Consider the following 25,263-nt stretch of genomic DNA (forward strand, 5'->3'; position numbering starts at 1 on the left):
AAACCCCATGAGTTAGTTTTGTCATGTAGTATAATTATCCCCATTTTCCAGATAAGGAAACTGAGGTTCAGAGAGGTAAAGAAATCAAGTCAGTGCCAGAACCAGGACTAGAACCTCCGCTTCCCAAGTACCAGCGTCCCTTTTGTGACCCCTTCGGTCTGTTCACATGCACTCCTCTCCCCTACAGATCACTTCTCCCTGGGCCCTTCTGCTGCAGCCCGTGCCTGGGCCATGTCTTCCTCAGATGAAGAAACGCTCAGTGAGCGGTCATGCCGGAGCGAGCGGTCATGTCGGAGCGAGCGGTCTTACAGGAGTGAGCGGTCAGGGAGCCTGTCTCCCTGTCCCCCAGGGGACACCTTACCCTGGAACCTGCCACTGCATGAACAGAAAAAGCGGAAAAGCCAGGACTCGGTGCTGGACCCTGCGGAGCGTGCTGTGGTCAGAGTCGCTGGTAAGAGAGACCCCGAGTGAGCTGGAGACCAAGGGTGTGCTGGATGGGGGTGGGGGGGTGGAGGGGCCCTCCCCGGGCTCTCTGACAGCTGGAGTCCAATTTGGTATTACTACTACTGGAAAGATGATGAAAAGACATTAAAGAAAAATTTGAAAGAGGAAAGTCAGCCACTTCTAATGCCTGTGTGCTAAAGCCAGCCCCGTTTTCCTTTTTTTATCTTCTTCCCTGCCTTTGTCCACATGCAGTTATATTTTCCGTGTAGTCGCCTTCATGGCTCATGTACCATTCTGGATCTGACTTTTTTCACTTAACAACTCCTACATCGAAAAGATTTTCCATGTTACATCTTAGGCTTTATAGTTACCATTTTTAAAGGCTGTGTAATATTTCATGATTTAAAAATCCTACTAATTTTTCACTTTTTTTTTTTTGCCACAATGGACAATGCTGCAGCGAACATCTTTATGAATAACAATACTTGACTTCCACTGAGTTATTTCCTTGGAATAAAGTCCTTGGAGAAGGCAGTTTCACGCACATTGCCTTCTAAAAATGTGGTCCATGTTTACCCTTTCTGCAGGGCAAGGGCTGGGGCTGCTGCCCCTTTGCCAAGCAGCAGAGCAGTGCAGTGCAGTGGTCACAAGCCCAGACTTTGGAGTCAGAGAGGGGAGGTGCTGGACTGTGGCCCAGCCACCAACCAGCTGTGTGATTGTGGGCAAGTCTCTCACCCTGCCTAAGCCTCACCTTCCTCATCTTGAGAATGCTTCCTGTGCAGGGCTGTTTTGAGGATTAGATGAGCTAATGTATGTAAAGCTCTTTGCAAGGTTCTTTGCTCTGTAAGGGGGAAGTGCTCTCTCTGCTGCTTCCACCAGAGGCATCCAGAGCTGCCTCCGTGGGTTGTGTTCAACATCTCAGCAGGTGCTGGTGCCAGAGTGCAGACAGAAAGACAGACAAAGCAGCACCTGCAGCGAATTCAGTGACATCACCCACTTTCAGTCCATCACCAAGGCCTGTCCTGCTACCTCCTTTGTGTCCCTCAAACAAGGCACCCTGCCTGCCTCCACTTTGTCATCTCTCACCTGGACCTTCCAACCTCCATCCAATAGTTCTCTTCCTTCTGGTCTTGCCCCCCTTCCTCCACATGACCGACAGAGTATTTTGTTCAAAAATGCAGAACTGATCCTGTTACTCAGCTGCTTACACACCCTCTTTGGCTTTTCATCCCTGTGGAATAAAGGCTATGGCATAAACACCCATCAAAATCAGCCCTACGTCCAGGCACCCTGCCACATTGAGCTGTACCTCAGGTCCCACAGGCGTGCCTCCTGCAGGATCAGGCCTCCATGCCTGAACTTTCTCCTCTGCGAGGTGCCAGGAGCTCCTCCTGTTGTAAGGGCCGCCTCCCCTCTCCCTGTTACCCCCAGAGGTATCCAGAGCTCCCTCCTCCGCTCTCATTTCATACTTTTCTCTCCTATGTTCCCTGGTACAGCATAGCAGGCATCCCACGGGGTGCCCGTCACTCCCTTAGGACTGTAAGCAATTCCAGACCATGTCTTATGTTTTTACCCCCAGCTCCTTTCACAGGGCCTTGTGCATGTTGGAGATCAACCAGTATTGAATGAATGAATGCAAGGAGTGCTTAGAGGACAATATGTGACCAATTGTGATCCAGGAACAGGCAGTGGGCTGTAGTGGAAAGCTAGGCGGGGAGAGGGCTGTGTGGGCTCAAGTAATCAGGAAAGGATTTGAGAGGGGGTGAGCTTCAAGGGAGGAGACTGGAAGACAGGCTGGAGAGCTTGAACCCCTTCTGTGGGCAATAGGAAGCCCTTGAGGAAAGACTCTTTAGTCCTTCTCGAGACCTTTGGGCCTATGGCATCAGCCAGTCAATAGGGTTTCAGAGCTGTCCCTACGATGCAGGAAGGGCTTTATTTGTCTGCAGCCTTGAAGGGTCCCCACTGAGGGGCCTCTGGACACACAAACCCCTCATTCTCCTGAAGGCAGCAGAGTGGAGGCCTCCTTCTCCCTTCCTCATACCCTCCAGCCCCATCCTCCATCACACATGAACACAGTGGGCCTTCCGTATCCATAGATGTGGAACCCGCAGATATGGAGGATCAACTGTATTACATCAATTTGTATATAAGGGACTTGAGCATCCGTGGATTTTGGTATCTGCTGGGGTTCTGGAACCAATCCCCCCGCACATACCGAGGCATGACTGTACTTATAGATCCCTTTGTGACGAATTCCCCTTCCAGTCTTCTCTGAAGAACCGCAAGGGATGATTTGCCTGCTGTTTAACATTCCGAGTCTAGAACAGAAATGGAGTGGACCCAAGGGGGCTTAATCCTTCAGAACGCTGCTGGGTCCACTGAGCAAAGGGATGGGGGGTTGCTGTGCCATTTCTGGCATCCGTAGCTGATCTTCTTTACGTCCTGACACTGCCACATAACTCTCTTGAGAAGGGGGCTGGGCCAGTGAGGCTGAAAACAGGGAGACTGCCATGGTTAAAAATAACTTGTGCGCTGCAGTTGGGCGTGTTTCGTTAGCAGGAGAGAAGAGAGGCAGCAGAGAAGAGGCGGGACCGCTACTTCAGGGCCTGGCTGAGATCTTCCTGTGATTTAGAACATCATGGGGGTTCTACCAGAGTAATTAAAAAGGCAGCCTTCCTTCTTCGGGGATTGCTTCCTGTGAGGTGCAGGAAGGGCACGTCTGGGAGACCCTATGTGCGCTGAAGCTCTCTGAAGTTAGAACTTACATTCTGGGAGGAAATGAAGTCAGTCTCATCCTGGAAGCCAGCTGTGGCCTATGCAGTTTTCTCCTCCCCATGGGCCTGGGTTCTGAAGCCAAGCAGGGGCGTCTGAATCAGTCTCACCAAATACACAGACCGCCCCCTTCCCTGGCCCCATTCGGTGTCCTGCGCTGGTCTCAGGGCCTCCCCTATGCTGGAGAGGCCGGATGGGGGACCCCTGCTGATCACACGTGTCAGATGGAGAGGCATGTCAGGGCCGGGAAAACTGCCGATCTCAGTCTACAAAGTCAGAACAGGTTCTAGGGGCCCCACGCATGATGTAACCCTATTCTTCCCATCCTCATCCTTTCCCTCCATTTTTTCTTTCTCTCGTCCTTGCTAGCCCTATTCTCAGCTCCTTAAGCCCGGCCACACGGAAGTGGAATAATAGTCATTAACGAGAAAACCTTGTTTCTGTTGATCACAGAGATTTCACAGTGACAGTGCGTTAGGTGGGACACGTGTTAGGATCTGAGGCCCAAAGGGTTTAAGGGACTTGCCTATAGTCATACAGGACCGGTAGACCCAGATCTTCTAACTCCGGGTACATTGCTATTTCCATTCCCTTAGGCAATACCCGGCAACCAGGCCAGCCGGAAACTTCTGCAGGGGACAATCTAAATAGCTGCCTTGGTCTCCAGACTCACCAGAGAGTCATTCTGGTCACTTCTGGGAGAGGCCTCGGGATCCTGACCTATAGAGAAAAGCCGAGACAAAGATCTAGTAAACTGACTCTTCGAAGCCCTTTAGCTCTCTGTTATTGAATAGCAATAGAAATATCCTTATTCATTGGTGGGGTGGCGGGGTGATAGGAAGCGGGGAGCTGAGGAGGGTACTTGAGCAAGGAACACAACCCCATAGCGTAGAACAGGGGAGAGGAGAGAAGGCTGTATCCCTTGGGGCTTATGAGGAGTGGGGGGAAAAAACAAGAGTGCAGGACCATGTCACATGGTTGTACACTGCATGACTCTAGGGGGCACCATTCATACTTTTGTCATTGTAGGTTTGTATTGTGGCAAATCTCCTGCAGATGGCAGTAAAGTATCTGGAGGAAGGGACCCTGTTTGGGCCGGGCTGGGTGCAGGAAGGATTCTTTATCTACCTATCAATCAGGTGTTCAACCATCTTAACATCACATATTCAGGACCCTCCCCGTTTTTGGCATTGATACTTAAGGATGACTGAAGATGTGATCCCTTCTTCATGGAACTCAGTCTAGTTAAGAGGACAGAAGGGACCGAATAATTACATTCCTGTACATATTGTGAAAGAAGGGAGCACAGGGACTCAGCGCTAAGGACTGGCCTCCCGGTGAACCAGTAGAAATCTATAGGATTTGTTTTTGGGAACCTCTCAGCAGGTGCTGGTGAAGTCATCATCCCCAACATTTGCTTCAACGTGGTCTCCCCCAGGAAGCCTTCCCTGATCTCTCCAGTCAGACAGCAATCGTATCTCTACCCAGCCCTTGTTTCAGCTGGCCTTATATTAAAGGTCATTGTTGCCACGTATGTTTCCCCCTCCAGATCTCGCTGGTGAGAGCTCGCTGTAGTCAGGAGGCCCATCTCATCCTTCATGGTGTTGCCCCAGGATCTCACTCTGAAAGCGTGGGCTCTAGAAGCTAGAGGCTCAGGGAGGGCTGTGAAATGCAGCTCGGATGCTGGTGTTTGCTCCTGCTTTCAGAGCCTAAGCTCAGCTGCTGGAGTCACTCAAGGGCTCACTCCTGGGGAGATAGCCTTAAGAGCTTGTGCCTGGTCAGAGGAAGAAGCCTAATCCTCTGTGCCCACGTGTCTCTCCTCCAGGATGGAAGCTCTCAGAAGGCGCCTCTCTGCTTGTTCATTTATTCATTCATTCAGTTTAAAAAGTGGGTTTAGCCCCAGCTATGTGCCAGGCACTGTGAAGACAAGTGGATCTGGAGTCAGAAAACTTGGGCAGATGACTCCACTTCTTAGGGCTTCGGTTTCCTTATCTATATAGGGGAGATAATGACATCTGCTTCGAATGATCATTGGATGAAAGTCAGAACATACTAGACAAACATGGGTTAACATGTCTATTACTGTACTTAGTGTGTCATTCTTTGTATCTTCCCTGGGCAACTAGAAGAGGCAGTGGGGACTCCAGGAAGCCAGTAGTCTCCTAGGTGAGCAAGAAAGTGGCCCCAGGCCTCTTAGTCCTGTCCCTTTCTTTTGTTCAGGGCTTTGTCAGAGAGCAGATGGACGTGTGTGTGTGTGTGTGTGTGTGTGTGTGTTTCTGGCCAAGCCATTATGGGAAAAAGGGGATGCAGGGGTGGAAAATGGAGCCCTAAAAGCAATTCTGTTGGGAATCCCTACTCCTGAGCCCAAGGCTCCTCCTCCTTTCCAGCTTCTCTACTTCTTCCTGGCAATATCCTCAGAGTCCCTGACCCTGTCTTGGAGCTCCGTTTCAGTAGCAGGAGAGATGAACAGGAGAGAATCCCTGAAAGTGGGGCAGAATGGATTGCAGCTACACACCACCGGCTCGGCTCCAGCTCTTTGAAAGTAAATCTGGGTCACATTAGCTGCAGGGATGGAAAATGACCACGTGGGCAGAATTCTGTGCAGGCAGCAGAAAAGACAGCCAAGCTGTCCTTTTTCCGAGGTTGAGGGTCCCTGTGGGACCGCAGCTAGTCAGGGAAGGCGGTTGTCACATTGCAAGGTGCCGTCTTTTTTTTTTTTTTTTTTTTTTTTTTGCGGTACGCGGGCCTCTCACTGTTGTGGCCTCTCCCGTTGCGGAGCACAGGCTCCCGACGCGCAGGCTCAGCGGCCATGGCTCACGGGCCCAGCCGCTCCGTGGCATGTGGGATCTTCCCGGACCGGGGCACGAACCCGTGTCCGCCGCATAGGCAGGCGGACTCTCAACCACTGCGCCACCAGGGAAGCCCAAGGTGCTGTCTTTATGCCACTCGATTCCCATCATGCTTTTCTAGTGACTTCCCCGGTGACACAAAGACAGGTTTGGAATGTCGGTCTGACTCACACCTTTCTGTTCTGGAGCAGCCTAGGACTGAGGTTAGGAATGCGGAGGAAGGATGGGTTAATTTGGGGGCTGTGGAAAGCTGTCATTTCTCAGCCCCGTGGGGTTAGAGACTTGATGCCTCCAGAGGCGCTGACAGTGCAGCAAGATCTGGGGCTGCACTTGTCTTTTATTCCAGCAGTCCTCCTGGGGAAAGGTCTGTGAACACACCTGGGCGTGAGTGTTAAGAACCCATCATTGCCAAAGTGCTCTCCTGAGCCTGGCCAGTTGCTGTGGCTAGGACCTGCTGTGATTTGGCCCCTGGTCTGCCTGTTGCCACCTGTCGGGTAGAAGCCAGCCAGCTTCCTGGCTCTGCCTTGGCTCTCCTGCAGAAGCAGAACTGGTGCCCCTGGCTCAGATCTCCGCCCCGACTTAGGATGCTGCTGCAGAGAAGGTCTGGAAGCCCCTGTAACTTGAAGAGTGATTATGGGCTGAAGTTTCTGTTCTCAGCTGTGTCCCACCCCTACCCCAGAAGGTACCAGGCTTTTGCCTTGTGGTCAAGGGGAGGATTCTGCCTGGAGCATCAGTGGGTGTGTCTCTAGGCATCCTCTTCCCTTCTCATTCCCTCTTAAATCTTCCATTCATTCACTCCAGGGAATGGCTTTGGGAGTCAGCTGGAGTCCCAGTTCCATCACTTTATCAGTTGGGTGACCCTGAGAAGTTACTAACCTCACTGAGCCTCACTTTCTCACGGGTAAAATGGGGGAGCAAGAGTGCCACCGCCAGGTCTTGCAGAGTGGGTTAAATGAGATAGTGGGAGTGAGGGGCCTGGCCCATGCCTGCTATGTGGTCAGACTTGATACGTGTTGGCTATTCTCATTAATATCATTCATTCACTCATACACTTGTTCACTAATTCATGACTGCATTGATTCATTTCTTTGCTCATTCATTGATCATGCACATGTTCATTTAACACATATTCCTAGGACTGCTTTGTGCTAGGCTCAGACTGGGCTTCAGAATGCAGCTCCCACCTGTAAAGGCAGCCAGGATGTGACATGAGCTGCGCACATTGTAAGCCCAGAGTTGTGAGGACGTTCTGAGAGGGAGGGGCTTCCTCCTACTTCTGCCCTGCCTCCTAGCTTAGAGCAATGATGGCATTTGATCTGGGACTTGGAAAAGAAATAGGAATTTGCCAGGACGGTCTGAAAAGAGAGGGCATGTCCCTGTTGCTTGTTTCTATTCTTGCTCTCCTTTCTTTGGCCTCAATAGAAAGGAAGGAAGGGAAATGAAGAGAGAACAGCTGGTGGGAGTTAGGAGTTAAAGAATCCAGAGGTTAGTCTGGGGGATTGAACTCTGGACTCAGTCCAGGAGCTCCTGAGAGCTGATGCCAGCTGGGATCCCCTAGTAAATGGTAGTTGGAAAAGCTCCTGTGTATTGAGTCTGAGATGTGTGCCAGGCATTTTCCATATATTGTTTAAAACTCATGGAACCTTGGGAAGTAGGTGCTATTCTCCCTGTTTACAGAGAGGAGAGTTAAGGAACTTGTTTGAGCTCATACAGTTGGCCAGTAGTGGAGCTGGGATGCAGCATTGCTGAATGTGCACAGCGTCCCCTGAAACACAACACGGGCATGTGCCCTTTGGAATTGTTCATTGCTGGGGTTCAGGTTGGCCTAACTCCAAGTTCCCAGCTTTCTTCAGAACACTTTAAACGTGTACTAAAGTAGTGAGAATACAATGAACCCCTATCAGTCATCCAGATTCAAGAGTTATCAATTCATGGCTCGTCTTATTTCATACACACACCCCAATTCTGCCTCCCCAGTTACATAGGTGGAAGTTCCAGAAATCGCATACTTTCACCTCCAGCACTTTTAAACTCTGATATTATATTGCCTTTCCCCCAGTAGGAAATATATCAGTTTATCTGCTCAGTAGTTCTATCTGAAGTCTGCTGAAGTTCCACTGAACCATTTCACAGAAATGTCAGGAGGAATCCTGCCTCCTGACCCAGGGGTATTTCAGTGTCGCTTGTCTGATCCTCCATTCCTTCTAGCTTGAGATTCATGCCCTCCTCCCAGAAACACAGAGCCAGGCTGGAGCATACCTGGTTCTGTGAGTGAACTTGGTTTCTGAGGAATGTGTCCGTCTCTTTTGCCTAAAACACTTCAAATCCACAGACCCTGGGTTTGAATCAGCGCCCTGCCAATGTACTTGAGGAAAGTACCCCTAACATAGATTTTGAGGATTCTGTCTTGAGAGACTGAAGTTGAGACGCAGTAGGAGTGAAGTCTTTTAAATCATAGAGGGAAGGAATTTTGTTCTTGTGGGTGGGGCCTATGCCCCAGGCCTGCCCTGTTGCTGGTGAACTGTTCCTGAGGGAGTACTGGTTGGGGAGATGTTGTGTCAACTGGAGGGAGCTTCGTCGGTCAGGAGCCACAGCTCCTAATCTGGGGAAGCTCCCGATTCCCCAAAGGGTACAGACTGCCCATGGCCCTGTTTGGTAGGAACTCGGGAGGGCCCACACAGGATGAGGCCCTCCCCTGCCCCAGAGAGAGGTTGGGTGTGGTTGAGCAAATAGGGCTCAGGTTGGCCTGATTCCTTAAAAAGGGAAAATGGAACAGTTATATTCACAGAGACTGGGAGATAGGCGAGGGGCCAGTACCTTTTCCAGCTACTATTGATATGTTCCAAATGCTGGGCTTTGTGCTTAGGATCTTACATGCTATGTTTGACCTAATCCTCAAAATAACTTTAGGAGGCCGACGTGCTGTAGTAGAGGAAACAGAAACCCAGAGAGTTGGGTAACTTGCTCAAGGTCTCCCAGCCAGTGAGGGGACCAAGCTGGGAATGGCACTAGCTCTGCTTAGGGCAACCCACTGCCTTCCCCATTACAAGGAACAGTGGTTTAATGACAGCTAACATCTGTGTACCACTTCAGGGTTCACAGAGTGCCTTAACACCCATTATCTCCACTGAGCCTCGGGAAGCCCAGGGCGGGGCAAGGCGTTCCACGCCCCTTTGGGACAGCTGCCTATCAGGGGTCCAGCTTCTGCTCGTTTCCCCCAGTAAAGAGGGAAGATTCTTTGGCATTGGCTCTGACAAGCCAGGGGAGAAGGCCCAGGGAGAGGCTGAGGTGGAGAGACTTGGCCAGTTGCTATGGTAACCCAGATGGCTGAGTAACCATTTTGAAGGTTGCTATGGTGACGGGGTGATGGGCTGCCCGTTGGCTGGGATCTTGTCTTCCTGGGTGGCTGGCACCATCCCGGCCTCTTAAATTAGCAATTTTTCACTTTGTGAACAGAAGAGGGCAGCGCAATAGTAGGCAAAGCCTTCCTACCCCAGAGCAGATTTGGGAACTTGAGGCAAAGTTTAGCAAGGGTTTCCAGGGTCTGGGCCGAAAAGGAGCTTTGGCTGGGATTGGCTAAAACTGGTGTCTAAAAGGATGGTGGGGCTGGACCTGGAGACGGGTCTTCTGAGCCTAGAACTAGATTTTCTCCCAAGAGCTGGCCAAAGGATAGGGCTTGGGGCAGCCCCTTCAGTGTCTGGCTGTCTGGCTCCAGCTACTATTAGGGCACAGGAGACAGCTAACCCCTTCAAAGAGGAACAGAGAAAACACGCACACAGACACACACACACACACACACACCCTACTAGCAAAGAATTTATAAAGCATCAATTAACACGTGTAAAATAATGCCACATGAGCCAAGCTGAAGAAGTGCTAGGAGTAAACCTTCCAGAGATTGGAAGAGGAGCGGTAACAGGAGAAATGATTTTGCACTTCCCTCTTTCCTCCCTGCACATGAAATGCCGTCAGCTCTTGGCCACTGAGTGGACACTATGTTGGACTCAACTGCCTTGAATCGCAGATCTAGCTCACACCCCCATCTCCATATGTCTTCAGCGAGGCATCCACGCCTTCAGCACATATTTACTGAACACCCACTAGGTGCAAAGCATTGTGTTAGGCCCTATGATGAAGAAGGTGAAATAGACGCCTGCGCCTCAAAGAACTTATGAACCAGGAGGTTAAGGAGGTGGCGATGCAGACATGCACAGTGTGTGTGGTTGCCCGAGGAATAGGGGAAAGAAAATGCAGTTGGGATTTTGAGGAGAAGAGCCTCTTCTACCTGGATTGACTAAAAATAACTTCAAGTCGTTTCAGGTGAGCTTTCAAGATGGGTAGGGGTTCAGTAGGTGGAGTTGAGGGTGGAGGACATTCCAGGCAAAGGCTCCGAGTTTGATTACAGGGGAAGAAGCTGAATGTGAGGGTTTAAGGGGAGATCAGACTGTAAAGGAAGGTAGATGTCAAAATATGGAGGACTTTGAATGCCAGGCAGAGATAAGGGAAGCTGTGAGAGAAGCATAGTCTCTTCTTAAATACACTAGCCTTCTAGCTAGTCAGAAGCTACAGGCAGCTGAGTATTTTAGGATCATCTGGTTCACTCGTTCATGCATTTAATCAAAAGTTAAAACAAATATTTAATGAATGCCCTCTATGTGCCAGGTCATTTGCTAAATGCTAAGGACCCTGTGGTGAACAAGACACACAACAGCCCCAGCCCTCAGGGAGCTAATGATTTAGTAAGGATGAAAGACACTGAACCTATAACAAACCAAATAACTGGCTATTACCAAAGGGGAGTAGAGAGGCAGGAGGGCCTACTAATCTGGGGGATGAAGGCAGGCTTCCCTGCGGGATTTTCAGCAGAGGCCTGAGTAGGAGTGAGCCAGGTCCAAAGAGGAGAGCAGTGAAGGGTTCTGGCCTGGGAGAAAAGCAGGTGGGAAGGCCCTGAGGCGAGAGGGCCCCTTAGAGGAGCTGAAAGAAGTTGAGCTTCAGGGAGAGGCACCTGGTGAGGCTTAAGTGGGGGAGGACACTCAGAGAAAAAGAGCTTTATTTACTTGCACTACCCCTTCCCCCCACTAGATGCCCTTCTGAGTACACCCTGCCTCCTTCAGCTTACCCCACTGCAGCCTCTTTAGAAATGCAACAGCATTCTCACCATTGGAGCAAAGGAAAATCATAGACCAAAAGGAGAAAGCCTCAGAGCTGTCCCAGTTGTGTGGTCTGGCTATAAATTTAGACTGTGGCTTGGAAAACCCCAAAAACCTCCCCTTCCTATGCTTCCTTCTTCCCATGCCCCCAGCAGCCGCTTTGTTCCTCTATCCTTGTAAAATTTTCTCTGTATAAAACAGGAACATCAGCCAAACATGTGGACTTCCCCCTTTCCATTCATTAGAAGAATGCATTACTTCGAAATCTCTTAGGAGCATTTAAATGCAAATCTTGTCAAGAAAGCTACTTGAGTCTGAGAAGCCCTTCTAGCCACAACCCAAACCAGAACTTTCTTCCTTGATTATCATGCTTCTTAATGGTAATCTCAATCCCTTGCCCTCTCCCCCAAATCGCCCCCAGGCCTTCAACAAAGCCTGGTTCCCAGAACAGACTCTTAATCCCTTCCTGCCCTGGTCTTTCCTCACCTTTGGCAAACCTCAGTCACAATTCTTGAGGAACCTGCTAAGTGGTGTATGTAGCGGCCCCAGGAGGGGATGGAGGGACTTTCCTATTTACTGTGATGAAAATGAGGAGGCAGATGTCTGTTTGGGGGCAAGGGTGGAGGTGTGTGTCTGTGTGTTTGTGTCTGGGCCTTCCTAGCCCCACTGGTATAAAATACTATAGGAAATGCAGATGACTCAGCACTGATACAGTCAAGATCCTCAGAGTTAGCATTTCTGTATTCTCTGCTGTTTACGAAAAATGTGCTTATGCCATCAATCACCGACTCCTTCATTCTGCATCTTCTGCTAAAAGCTTCGTATTTATTTTGAAAAGCATAAACCTCAAGCTTCTCTTCCTTTTCTTAAACTGAGCTCATTAGCCACTGATGCCAAACTGCAAACTACCTTTTTTTGAGCACACAGGACTAAACTGGAAGGAAATGAGCATTTGCCCAAGGATCCTCCCTGTCCGTCCTCTTTCAGGCCTTTCCCTGTATGGTCTCTACGCCTAGAACTTGGGCAGGCCAGCAAAACTTGATGGAAAAAGATATGATTAATGACTTGCTCACCCGGTTTCTGATCGTGGTATGATGTGGAAACAACCATCGTGCGCCTATTAGTGAAAAACATCAACTCGTCTTTTTTTTTTTTTTTTTTGGCTGCGTTGGGTCTTCGTTGCTGTGCGCAGGCTGTTCTCTAGTTGCGGTGAGCAGGGGCTACTCTTTGTTGCGGTGCGCGGGCTTCTCATTGCGGTGACTTCTCTTGCGGAGCACGGGCTCTAGGCACGCGGGCTTCAGTAGTTGTGGCACGTGGGCTCAGTAGTTGTGGCTTGCGGGCTCTAGAGCGCATGCTCAGTAGTTGTGGCGCACGGGCTTAGTTGCTCCCTGGCATGTGGGATCTTCCCGGACCAGGGCTCGAACCCGTGTCCCTTGCATTGGCAGGCGGATTCTTAACCACCGCGCCACCAGGGAAGCCCTATCATCTCTTCTTGTTATTAATGTGCTTGCTGAGCATTGACCAAATACTTGGCACTACTCATAGCGTACAGAGATGTAGGCCTTGCCCTGGGGGTGAGAAGCTTCTCTTAAAAATCTCAGAATGGGCACTGAAATGGAAGCCTGAGTCCCAGTTTTGTCTGCTCAGTGTCACATGAGTTCTCCTTTTGCTTGCTAGCGTGCTGTTACTATGAGATCAGCCAGCCTAGCTTTTAACCCACAACTACTTTTCCACCTGCTCCCCCCATCCCCCAAATCAACAGGCTTGTTGAGGCTGGGGAGGATAATGGCTGGATGGGGGTAGATGTGGGCAAAAAACCACCTGCATTTACCTGAGTTCCTCGTTCACTGCTCTTGGCCCCAATGCAGTCCGTGAATATTGGATCTGAAGGATACACACTGAATGCAGGATCAGAGGATACTGGGAACTCCCTCCTCAAAATTTTTCCCAATACATCCCTACCCATATTTATCAGCGTCCTTTCTTCATTCTTTCCTTTTCCCTGATGACAGAGAATAATTGGCTTCCCTTTTTCTTCCCTGAGCAGCTATGCTCCAGAATTCTTTTCTTTGTTCCATAGCAGTCTTGATTCAGTCTCAGGTTCCCACGTTTCTCCCTTTTGATCTAAGCCTTTCTGTGCCTGAGGCTGTCACAGTATAATAATCCTGTTGCATCTTTTCCCCATAGATGTGTGTCCTCCTGTCTCTCCTCTTATTCACCCCACGGTGCAGTCAGAATCCTGTTTTCATTCCCTCAGTTATCATTTCTCAGGCTCTGGCTCCTCGTTCTCGGCCTGGTTTACTTCATGGTGCTGGGTAGGCTCTCTCATTTCGAGTTCAGTTTCTTCCGTTTCTGGAAAGCCCTTTGTTCCTGGGATTCTTTGTGGTCTGAGTGTTCCCTTGGCCTCACCCGGCAGCCCGTCTGGATCTTGCCCCGGCCTCATTCGGACTGCGTCTGGCCCTGCGATCTATCTAGGTCTTTGGCTCGCTCCCTTCCGTTCAGTGTCTCTGGGTTCTTCTCCAGCCGCCGCACAGGCCCAGCTCGGTTTCTCTCCAGCCAGCGGGCTCCCTCCTTTGTCCCGGTTCCGGGTGTGGGTCCGCCCCGAGCGGGGCAGCCCTCCTGCCCCGCGGAGTGGGCTCCGGCCTCTCGCGGCCCCTGCGGCCGGCCAGGCCTTTCATCCCGACGCGCCAGGGGCCTCCCACCCAGCGGGGCTCCGGCGGAACGCCCCCGCGGGGGGCGACCTCCCGGCCCCCAACCCCGGCCCCCTCCCCTGCCCGGCTGCGCGGAGGTCCACAGCCCCTGGTGTGTGTGTGGTGGCGGGGGGCACCTGGGTGGGCCGCCCCGGGGCCGAGGACGCGCCGGGCCGCGGAGGCGGCGGGAAGAGGGGCGGGGAGCGGGCCGGGCCTGGCGCTCCTGACGGGAGGAGCCGCTGCCGCCGCCGCCGCCGGCGGGGTGGGCTGAGGGAGGAGCGGAGCCGAGGGGTGGGGAGGCGGAAACGCCAGCGGGACCGGCGGCGGAGCGCGAGCGGGCTGAGGAGCGGAGAGCGAGCGGCAGGCCGGCAGGGCAGGCGCGGAGCGGAGAGCCGAGAGCCAGGGCGCCGCCGCCGCCGCCGTCCCCGGGCCGCACAAAGGGCCGAGGCTGGGGCCGTCGCCTCAGCGCGCGGACCTGCAAGCGGCGCCCGCCGGGGCCCCGGGAGAGCGCGGCGCGGGCGGCCATGGCCGGCTACGTGCCGGGTCAGCAGCCGGCCAACCGCAGCCAGGAGAAGGAGTTCGTGCAGGCGTACGAGGATGTGCTGGAGCGCTACAAAGGTGCGGCGGCGGGCGGGCGGGCGGCCCGGGGACTGGCCGGAGCCGGGGCCCGCGGCAGGTGGGGCGGCGGGCCGGGTGGCACCCACCGGTGCTGGGGCCGGGCCGGAGCCGCCGGGGGCCGGGACCGGCTCGTTTCCAGAGTTGAGATGAGCCTCCCCTCTCCCACCTGGGACGGCGCCTTCACAGCACTAGTTACATTCTGTGCCCTGTTATCTGGCCCCCGCTGGAAGGAGGCGAGGCCGGGCGCTGTTTCGGAGACCTGACGCGGCGGGGAGTGCGGGGAGGGGGAGGAGAGGAGGAGGAGGAGCTGGGGCGGGAGAAGCCACCCGTTCCTGGAGAGGCTCGGACCTCCGCGTGCCCGCCGAGGGTCCCTCGTCCCCTTTTGTCTCCCTCGGCCTCCGCTCAGTCGCGTGGCAGCCGAGGTTGTGAACCACCTTGGTGACTTGGGGGTCGGGGGGGCAGCGGTCGAGCGTCGGCCGGGGTCGGTGAATGTGCAGTTTTGGTGGCGAGGCCTCCTCCCACCCCCAGCCCCTGGGCTTCCAGCCTGATCGAGGCAGGGGTCTGTGCTCTCCCCCGCCAAAGATTTGTCTTGGAGCTCGGATTTCCGCCCCTGGAAGCTCTTTTGCTAAGCATTTCTGCAAGTTAATGCCTTATCCAAAGCCCGGGTATCTGCAGAGAAAGTTTTGACAGGCCCAGAGTCTCGGTGGACGGCATTTCCCTAACTGCTGTAGGTGCCCCTTAGTGGAAGCCAGGGATGCGTGGCCTTAGGAGGCCCCTGCTTTGATCTTTAACATCCAGTTCTGGGATTTTGCTTTGTGTGGCAGTTGTGCTTTCCACAGACATGGAGATTTTCCCAGAAACTACATAGGCAGCACTTTCTCCTATTTTATTCAGCTGGAGCCCTTGTGACTGGGCCTTTAGTTTCTTTTCATCTGAAGGAGAGGAAACTTCAGCCCTTCTGACCGAGTCCAGCATACTTGCTTACGGCAGCTACTCAGTGAAGGGAAACTAATAAAGAAGCTGTGAAACGCTTTTTTTTTTTTTTTTTTTTTCCTAGTGCCATTAGAGTTCTGCTTGGGAATGCAGCAGAGAGAGAGAGAGAGGGAGGGAGGGAGGGAGAGAGAGAGAGAGGTAAAATGCTGAAATGGACCTGCTTGGGAGTTCTACTTGTTCCCTCCTGCATTAGCTCCTGTAAGCTGTCCAGGTTTTCCTGCCTGCAGCAAGTTTTCTGTCACCCCCCTGTGGTCTTTCTTTTAAAAAATGTGGTTCATTTCAGAGCACAAAGAAGTTAGATTGTGCTGCTGAACTTCATTGAACAAAAATACTGCTAAGTGGATGGTTTCATTCAGTTTCCTTTGCAGGCTTTTGAGCAACTCTGCATTCTTCAGAGGGAGGACCCTCTGAGCCTGTCTCGGCTGTTACAGCTTTAAAAACCAGCAGAATTAAAACAAAAATAGGTGAAGAAATCCCAGTACTTCAGTGAATCATATTGCTGGTGGCCTCCAGCTGAAAGGAAGTTGAATCGCTGCCGTATGAAACTAGGAAAGCAGGGGGAAGTAGAGCGTATTCCAGGAGAGGCTCCTGTGTCCAGTCCTGTTAGCTGTCTCTCTCAGTTTGGCCTTCCTCTGAAGGACTTTGATCAGGTGTATAGGAATTCGGTCCTTCCCAGACACAGATCTCTCTCTTGAGGGGAAGAATGAGTCAAAAATGGTTGGCCAGAGTAAATTAACTTGAGCTGCGTGAGACTGTTGTGCAGTCCGCTTTATGATAGGTGTAGAAGAATTTCTCTTCCCCCCACTGCTCCATTCTCACTGGGAAGTCAGGGTGGATTAGCACCCTGGCCTTTGTTACTTTGCTGTGTGGAATTCCTGCATTTTCCAGACTTAGAAATCCCCTTACTACCTTATTGGAGAACTGTTTGCCTAAGCTGGAATCAATAGAGTGAGCAGGGGAGGTAGTTTGTGAGGTTAAAGCCAGGAATTAGATTTGGAGAGACTTGGGGAAAGAGATATTGATGCTGATGGGGTCCTAGACACTCACTGTTTGGCCACTAAATTACTTGGATCTCTCCTGCTGCTGCTGTTCATTTGTAGTCACCTCATTCTACAAATGTAATAGGATTTTCGTATTCTGAAGGAGAGCGAAAGTTTTCAGCTGCATAAACTGCCCTGGAAGGGGCAAAGATGAGAAGGGAAGTGATGCATTTGCATTGTGAAGGGAGTAGAACAGTGTGTATTGCAGCTGTATTAAGGATGGTTGTCAAGCACTGGTTTTCCAGAATTGTGCTTGGCAACCATTTCCCTGTATGTTGGTCATGAGCATGGTTTTGGCAGGATTAGATGATTTAGCATGGACGTAAACACTCTGTTTCATTTCCTAAATATCCCAAAGCCTCTTTCAGAGCCTGACTGGCCAGCAAACAGGAGGTATTAGGTAATAACTCTGGATCCTAACATTTCAGAGTGGGCAGCACCCCGACAGAGTCAGGGTAGGTTCTTCATTCTTCCAGTCCTCCAACGAACAATTATTATATATCTGTTAGAGATAACACAGCGTTAGCCACTGGAGATGCCAGAATTATGAATGAGATCTGGATCCTGCCCTTGGTTATTCAATCTAGCACGGGAAAGATAATATGCAAAACATGATAAATGCTAGAACAGAGGTGTGGATACAGTACTATAGAAGCAAGAGGAGGGATGAATATCCTACTTGGGGTCCACTGGGAGATTTGACAAAAGTGGTGACACTTGAGAGAGCCTTTAGGGATGAATGGGATTTAGACTGATGGAGGGCGGTAGGGAGGGGAGAAGGCAGAGGGAATAAATAACACGTGCAAAGGCATGAAGGGATGAACGGTTTGAGGAACAGGAGTAGTTGGATGCGACTGAAGGGCTAGAGTTTTGTGGGAGCAGATGATACTGTAAAGAACTCAGAGTCCAGCTTGTAAAGATTCTTTTGTGGCTTTATTCCGTAGGCACTGGGGGAGTCAGTCATTGAAAGTTAAAAAAAAAAAAAGCAGCCATTTGTATGCCAATTTTATTACTTCATAATAGAGGACATACCTATTCAGTGATTGGAAATATTTACATTGCTATCTGGAGCACCCTTTTCCTTATACCAAAGTGCTTATGAAGCTTGTAATCAGATGGTTGCTTGGTAAACATGAAAACAAAACAGGAATGTTTCATCCAGATGATGATATGGGCCCATCTCACAAAGTTCTCTTCTCTGTAGACTGAGGTCCCTGTGAACACCAACGGAAACTAAGAAAGAACAGTAGTCGAAGAGGTAGGAGGACCTGGATCTGATTCTTTTCTTAGTGTAGAGTCAAACTCTATTCTAGGCCACATATGGACAGAGTTTTAGGTTTTAGGGAGGAGGTTTAAAAACAAACACAATCTGGATTCGAGGTGGTTGGTTAAGCAGCAAGGGTAATATGTAAGTTGGTTCAGGAGGAATTATACTTTCTGTTTTCACAAAGCCCTAAAGACTGAAAAGCCTTTACATGCCAGGCTGGACTAGGAATAAAAGAGAACATTCACATTTCAATGTTGGTAACATGGACTATCTGGTACTTAAAAACTTCAGAGTTCTCACTAGGTGCCATGGGTTATACGAAGCTAATTAGGACTGATTTTTATTTATCATATCATAGAAAAGAACTTAAAAAACTTACTGCACAGAGAGTTAGGAGTGAAGGGTCTACCTACTATTTAATATGTAGAACCAGCAAGGCAGCATGATATAGTAGAAAGAGACAAGGCTTTGAATTTCTTCAGTCCTAATTTTGCCTCTTACCTTCTGCTGTGTGACCTTGGAAAAGTTGCTTAACCTCTGATCTTTGTGTTTCTCATCTGTTAAAATGGGGATGATAATACTAACTCCTTGGGATTCATGAGAATATAAATGAGCTCTTGGCACATATTAGGCCATTAATGTTTAGAAAAACCATCATGTATATAGTACCTTGTATTTTACAGAGCAGCTTCATATTCATTATCTTATTTGATCTCCATAATATCCTGTAAGGAAAGTGTTATATATACACCTGGGCAAATTTAGGCAGAGACTTAAATTATTGTCCAAGAGCCAGAGGATCCAGGCTTCTAGATGAAGGTTTCCTATTATAATTTCCTATTATAATTTCCTATTATAGAAGGAAATTAAAAAATCAGAGCAGTGACTTGGTTGATTGTGACAATGCTTTAGTTGTTAGTATCATTGTATATAAGTATCATTATTGTTATCAGTTTTTAGCCTCTGAACTACAGTCACACACCTTATGTGGCTTACCGGATCTCTGAACTGTGAAGGATTTCTTTTATTATGGGAGAGGTTTCATGGTATATAAATCACTTTGAAATTTTTATACAAAAGCAGTGTAGTGCAAAGTGATAAAGTTTTGTTAACACAGTGGTTGGAAAATACAGGCTTAGGATTTGGTATTGTTTAAGCGATACTCTGAAGCAACCTCTTGGTTAAATGTACACTCAGTTTTTAAGTTCCTTTTTAGAACACAGCCCATGAACTGGAGTGGATAGCTTCTAGACAGAACAATAGACTAATTGCTACTTTTGGACATGAACACTGTTAATTCAGAAAGTGAGTCAAGTCCGTCTGCTGGGAAATCACAAGCTTTGGCCACGTTCATGCTGTTGAAATCATAAAATGTGTGCATGTGCTAACAGTGCTTATGAGAGCTACTGCTTGCTTGCTTGCTTGCTTGGCAGGTGACATCATGCACGCCAGGGAAATGCATCAGCTGAGGCCTTATTATCCTGGTACTTTTCAGTGCCAATTTCAGGTTTTAGAGATCACAGTAGAGAGAATACTTCAGAGTGCACATCTGGGAACAGGATCAAAGTCACAAGTGAACAATTATGGGTTGCACAATGAGTTGGTAGTGTTTTCTCAATGATCTTGAAAACACTCAGGCCCTCCTTTTACTAAGTAAGGTTCGCCCTTTCAGCTTCTGGTAATTATATGTTGAGCCACGTTGCAGCTAGGTTGTGTGGTGTGCTAAAGCTCCTGCTTCTGCTCTTCATGGTTTTGATTGGAATTTAAGCCTCTGTTCTCTTGCTTCTGTCAGGAGCATTTACTAATTTCCTGGCCAGTAGGAGCCCTTTCAGGCCCATTGGCTTGGTTTGCAGTGTCTAAGAATGTTTATTCCAACTTTTTTTGCTACTTCTAATAAAATATTATTTTTCCTTCCAGGACTCCTCAGTTCCTGGAATAAATTACACTGAATTTCTGATTCTTTGTCTCCAACTTTTGGGGCCTTCCATAATTTGACTTGTCCTGCATACCTAACTATATCCACTGTGATTGGTTCTCTGCTTCATTTGGGCAGGTCTCAGTAATCCTTCCCCCTGGGTCCTCATACCTGCCTCTGTGTCTTTCTGTTCTCTCTTCCTGGAATGCCCTCTCCCTTTCTCTCTGATTCTTCAAGTCTTATCTCTTTCTTCTTAATTAAAGCTAAGCACGAGCCCTGTGTCCTCCATGCAGCTTTCTTCCATTCCTCTATCAGACATTCATCTCTCCCTTCCCTGATCTCTTAGAATGTCTACCTCATAATTAGTCCTTTAACTATATACTGTTTTGTGTTATTCTTGCATTGCCTGATGTCTGTTAGAATTGTTTCCCTAATGAGGTTTTATACTCTTACATTGTAGGGACTTTTTATACTTCTTTTGCATGTGGTCGATTGGCAGGGAATTTCTCTCAAGAGAAAGGGCAGTCATAGCACTTTCAAGTCATATTTTAAAACAATTTTATTTTCATATTGTAAAAGTAGTATGTGTTTAATGTAGAAAATGGTAAAAAATACAGGACAGTGTATAGAACTTTAGATAATATGCCGTGTGTGTGTGTGTGTGTGTGTAGGTGTAGGTGTAGGTGTAGGTGTAGGTGGAGTGTGGAGAGGCAGGCCAATTAACAGATAGATGTGCTTTAGCTGGAGAGAATGCAGCTCTCAAGGATAGGCCCTTTGTAGCCAGCCTGGGATCTGATACCCTTAGCTTGCTTTTGGCTCCATAAATTTGTGTTACATTGTGAGTCTGCTTTCACTGGGCCCAAACACTTATTTTTCTTTCTCTGTTCAAAACTGCTTTCTTCTGCATGACCATGTGTCAGTCATCAGGGATGTATGCCTGTTATCAGGAATGATTTGGGTTGTTGCCTAGGACAAGTTAATTAATTGGTCAGTCAGCATCTTTCTTTTGGGCAAGGGCTTTGCCAGCTGTACTGCTGGCTTCCCTCTTACCATAGCAAATTTCTCTCATCATTTTTCCTCAGAAATGTAAACACAGTTCCTTTGTGTTGATGAAAAGAACAAGCTTGCTTGAAGTGTCTTTTGGAGTTCAGATGGTTTCAACCCGCAGGAGCATGTTGGATTGAGATATATAGGAAGGGATTTTTTTTTTTTTGGCTGTGTTTTTCGGTTGGTCACTAACAGTGAATAAGCTCACTGCGCACACTGTATTCTGCCAGTAGCTATAAGCAGATACTGTGTTGGGGAGTGTGTTAGTGGGGAGGTGGGAGGCACTTAGGAGCACTGAAAAAATATTAAGATTAGGGGTGGAGGGAAAGAAGGTCCTGTGAATGTTCATATGGGGAGCCTGAGTTTATGCAATGGACAGGATTAACGTAGTGGCTGTGTAAATGATGGATGAGAGCGGAGACTGACTCTCTAGGAGGTCACTGTTGTAATTGAGTCAGGAGGTTAGATTAAGGGATATTTAAAGAGGGAGGGGCATATTTGAGAGACATTTTGGGCAGGTACAGGGACTTAAGTTCAGATACTATACTAACATTGCTAACTCTTTTCTAGAAGATTTTGCCTTAAAAAAAAGAATGAACTACCCCTCATGCGAGGGCTATTCCAAAACAAACTCTTATTTCTTGTATAAAAATCTTCTTTTAAACATTTTACTCCATTCTGAACTTGTTAGATAGGGCTTTGCCTTTGAACCTATGACTTGAGGTTGTGTTTCTGGGTCTTTACTTCTCATTTAAACTAACAATGCTGAGTACCTCAGAATACCTATTCTACCCATTCTCTGGACAGCCTTCATTGTATGCTTCCAGGAATACCTGCCAAGAATTGCATAAGAAATCCTCTTAAATCCCTTCTGAAATCTTCCATTATATCTTGAAGTGCTAATCCCCCAGGGTGTCAGGGGGCTTGTTTGGAGGATCCATTCATTCATTTAATTAGTAATCATTTATTGAATGTGTCTACTCTGAACCAGGCAATAGGCAAGGTGCTGAAGGAACAAAGATACTGTCCTTGCATCTCTATGACCTTACAGTTTAACAGGGAAAACATATTGGTAAACTGACAATTCCTGTCCATTGTAGGGAGTGCTATCGAACAAATGAGTCTGGTGCCATGGTAGTGAAGAGGAATACCCATGACAGCCAGGGTGGGGAAGGGCCAGGGAAGGCATCCAAGAGGAAATGACTGAGCTGTCACCTAAAGAATTCAGAACTCTGGGCAAAAAGTTCAGGTAAGGGGCATTCTGGGCAGCATGAACAGAAGTAGGGCTGAGAGAGCCTTAGGAGAGGAAATATGGAATCTTAGTAAGGTTGGAGTGCAGGATGTGAGGGAAGGAGAAGTGAGATGAGGTAGGAGAAGTAGGCAGAGCTAGAATGTTGACTGGCTGTGTATATCATACTGCAGAGTTTAGACTTCATCCTACAGGCTTTTGGGAGCCATTGAAGGAGCCTAAGCAAGGAAGACTAGGGTTGGGTTTACATTTTAGAAATATCCCTGCTCTGGCAGAGTCGTGAAGGAGGCTTGGAGAGGGGCAAGTCTAGTGACAGACTAGTTAGGAGGCTGTTACCGTAATTTAGGAGTGATTAGAGTGTAAACTAAGGTTGTGGACCTAGTAATGTAAAGTGGACAAATCGAGAAACGTTAAGGGGTAAAATCCATATATTTATTTATTTATTTATTTTTGGCTGCGTTGGGTCTTTGTTGCTGCTCGCGGGCTTTCTCTAGTTGCTGCGAGCGGGGGCTACTCTTCGTTGCGGTGCGCAGGCTTCTCATTGAGGCGGCTTCTCTTGTTGCAGAACACGGGCTCTAGGCGCGTGGGCTTCAGTAGTTGTGGGTCGCGGGCTCTAGAGCACAGGCTCAGTAGCTGTGGCGCACGGGCTTAGTTGCTCCGTGGCACGTGGGATCTTCCCGGACCAGGGCTCGAACCCGTGTCCCCTGCATTGGCAGGGGGATTCTTAACCACTGTGCCACCAGGGAAGCCCCCATGTATTTTGATGCCTATAATTGAATGTGGCATATGAGGGGAGAGGGAAGAACCTAGGATGACTTGCAGGTTTCTGTGTGGGTGGGTGGTGTCATTAACTAAAATTGGGAGTATAAGGAGAGGAAGGTTATTTGCAGTGATGTGGTGGCAGTGCTGGTGCAGGGGATGGTACTGAGTTCAGCTTTGGTTGCGTTGAGGTTGAGGTTTCTGTGGGATGCTGGCAGAGGTGCCCTGCAGTAGGTGGTTGTATACAATGTGGAGCTCAGGAGAGCTATAGATGGGGCAGCTGTCGGCTTCTGGAATCAGAGCCACAGGAGTGGACGGACCAGGAGATTGCTGAGCAAGTGTGTGTACAGTGATAGGAGGTTTAAGACAGAAAAACTCTGGGGAACTCCAAAGAGAGGGTGGTTTGGGGAACAGAGGAAGGGGATCTTGTGAAGGAAACTGTCCACCAAAAGGGAGTGGCCAGAGATGTAGGAGGAAGAGGAGAGAAGTGAGTTCTAGAAGCAAGGTGTACCATACATTGTCAGATTATATAGAGGTCAAGCGAGGTAAGGGCTGCAGGCTCTGATAGAAAGGTCACCTATCCTGGAGCATTTTCAGTGGCAATGTGGGAAGTGCAGTCCAGTGGGCTGGGGAGTGAATGAGAACTGTGTTTTGGGTTTTTTTTTTTTTTTTTTTGTGCGGTACGCGGGCCTCTCACTATTGTGGTCTCTCTCGTTGCGAAGCACAGGCTCCGGACGCGCAGGCTCAGCGGCCATGGCTCACGGGCCCAGCCGCTCCGCGGCATATGGGATCTTCCCAGACCGGGGCACGAACGCGTGTCCCCTGCATCGGCAGGCGGACTCTCAACCACTGCGCCACCAGGGAAGCCCGAGAACTGTGTTTTGAAACCTAGACTGATGGAACAGAGAGGAGGAAGGCATGACTATGTAGAGGGGGATGCAGGGTAGAGGGCGTTTTGTTTGTTAATTGTAACGCAGAAGAGACTTCAAGCGTGTTTAAGTGCTGTTTGGGAAGAGTCAGCAGAGGAAAGAATAAAATTCAAGGGAGGGAGAGAATAATCGATGAGAGCATGGGATCTGGAGTCAAAAGAGGAATGTGTCTGGTGAGAAAGATAAGAGGGAGGAAGGCAAGAATGCAGGTGGTCAAGTTGGTTGATTAGAGGCGAGGGAATTTTCCCTGATGATTCCTGTTCTCTCTAAAAGTAGGGGGTGAAGTTATCTGCTGAGAGTATGGGCTGTGTGTGTGCGCGAGTGCAAGGGTGCATTCGTTCGTTCTTTCCCTCTAGCCCCCGAAGCACTCAACAACCTGAGTGTAGATACTGAGAAAGCAGACAGGTGGATTGATCCAGGATCCAAGTTTTCCAGTGTAGGTTTGATGGAAGAATAAGGGGTCCTTACAGAATAAGGGGTCTTTCTAAAAAAAAACAGTAACATCTGCTTTGTTATAGATTGTATTCTCTGGCTGACTTGTAGTTTGTGCCCCCAGCAAAATCGTAAGCTCTTTCAGGGCAGGAACCATATATGTAACTTTTGTATTATTTTACATCGTTTACTAAAGTGCATGTCAGAAATTGATTTTTCTCTATTTGTTGACTTAATCTGACTTTTGTGGTCAGGGGCATCTTGACTCTTGACATAGAGAGAGGCTTTTGTCACCTGTGGTCTTTAATCCTCATCTCACTGTCTGATGTGGAGAGTGGCTTAGCATCGGCGTACACCTCAGGGGCTAGCTTCACTTACTCTCCCCAGGACAGTTGAGTTTAGGAATGTTTGTGCTTTCCATGAAGACTGCAGGATTAGTATTCCCTATTCTATTTGGACCGGACTTGTGAAGATCAGGTTCATTGCAAGACTAGACAGAGTGGCTGTTGTGGAGGATGCAGCCTCCTTTTTGTTTATTTTGGCAGGCGGACAGCGAATGGGATGGATTTGTTTGCATGACTCAGAACCTTCCCTGCCTTAACCTTAGCAGTTTCAATATAATCACTACTTTTCAAATCATGATAGTGTCCTTCAGAGTTTATCTGACCTTTATATCTACAAAGCGTATTAGTTACCCTTTCCTTTGTCCTCTACTTGCTTGGGTTCTTCACCTTTAGTCTACTGTAGAGGATATTTCCTAGTGTGTTAGGTTACCTTCAGAATTGACTTAGGTCTTATTCCTTTGACCCACTCTACCTGCTTTAGCTGTTAACTGGTATGTTCTCCACATTGTGACTTGTTTTCTGCTCTTTGTTTTGTAAATTTGGACTCTGTGTTGGGTAAACTTGATGTGAGTCACCCCTGGGAGTGGAAGGTGTGTCTCCACTAATTTGGAGAATACTTGATCTCATTTCTGTCCCTAGTTTGGCTGATCCGGTACAATTTCTCTCTAAGTCCTGCGAGAGTTGTGTGTGTATGCTTGTTTGTCCCTTGCCTCTGGTTTCACAAAGTGCAGCGGACGGTCTACTCCAGGGCAGGCTGCTTTGCAT

The 25,263-nt window shown here is 48.9% G+C and overlaps 1 protein-coding gene across 1 annotated transcript in view; it reads left to right on the top strand.

Moving 5' to 3' along the window:
- Positions 1 to 231: 231 nt before the first annotated feature.
- The window catches only part of MACF1 (microtubule actin crosslinking factor 1), a gene marked incomplete at its 5' end in the record, with an annotated part of 343,134 nt that continues 318,102 nt past the window's right edge, over positions 232 to 25,263 (top strand). Inside the window, one exon of the mRNA XM_079698746.1 lies at positions 232 to 451. Within this exon, the coding sequence (XP_079554872.1) occupies positions 232 to 451 (220 nt within the window). The remainder of the gene's footprint in view (positions 452 to 25,263) is intronic.

Source organism: Hyperoodon ampullatus (assembly GCF_949752795.1).
Source record: "Hyperoodon ampullatus genome assembly, chromosome: 2".
Taxonomy (NCBI): domain Eukaryota; kingdom Metazoa; phylum Chordata; class Mammalia; order Artiodactyla; family Ziphiidae; genus Hyperoodon; species Hyperoodon ampullatus.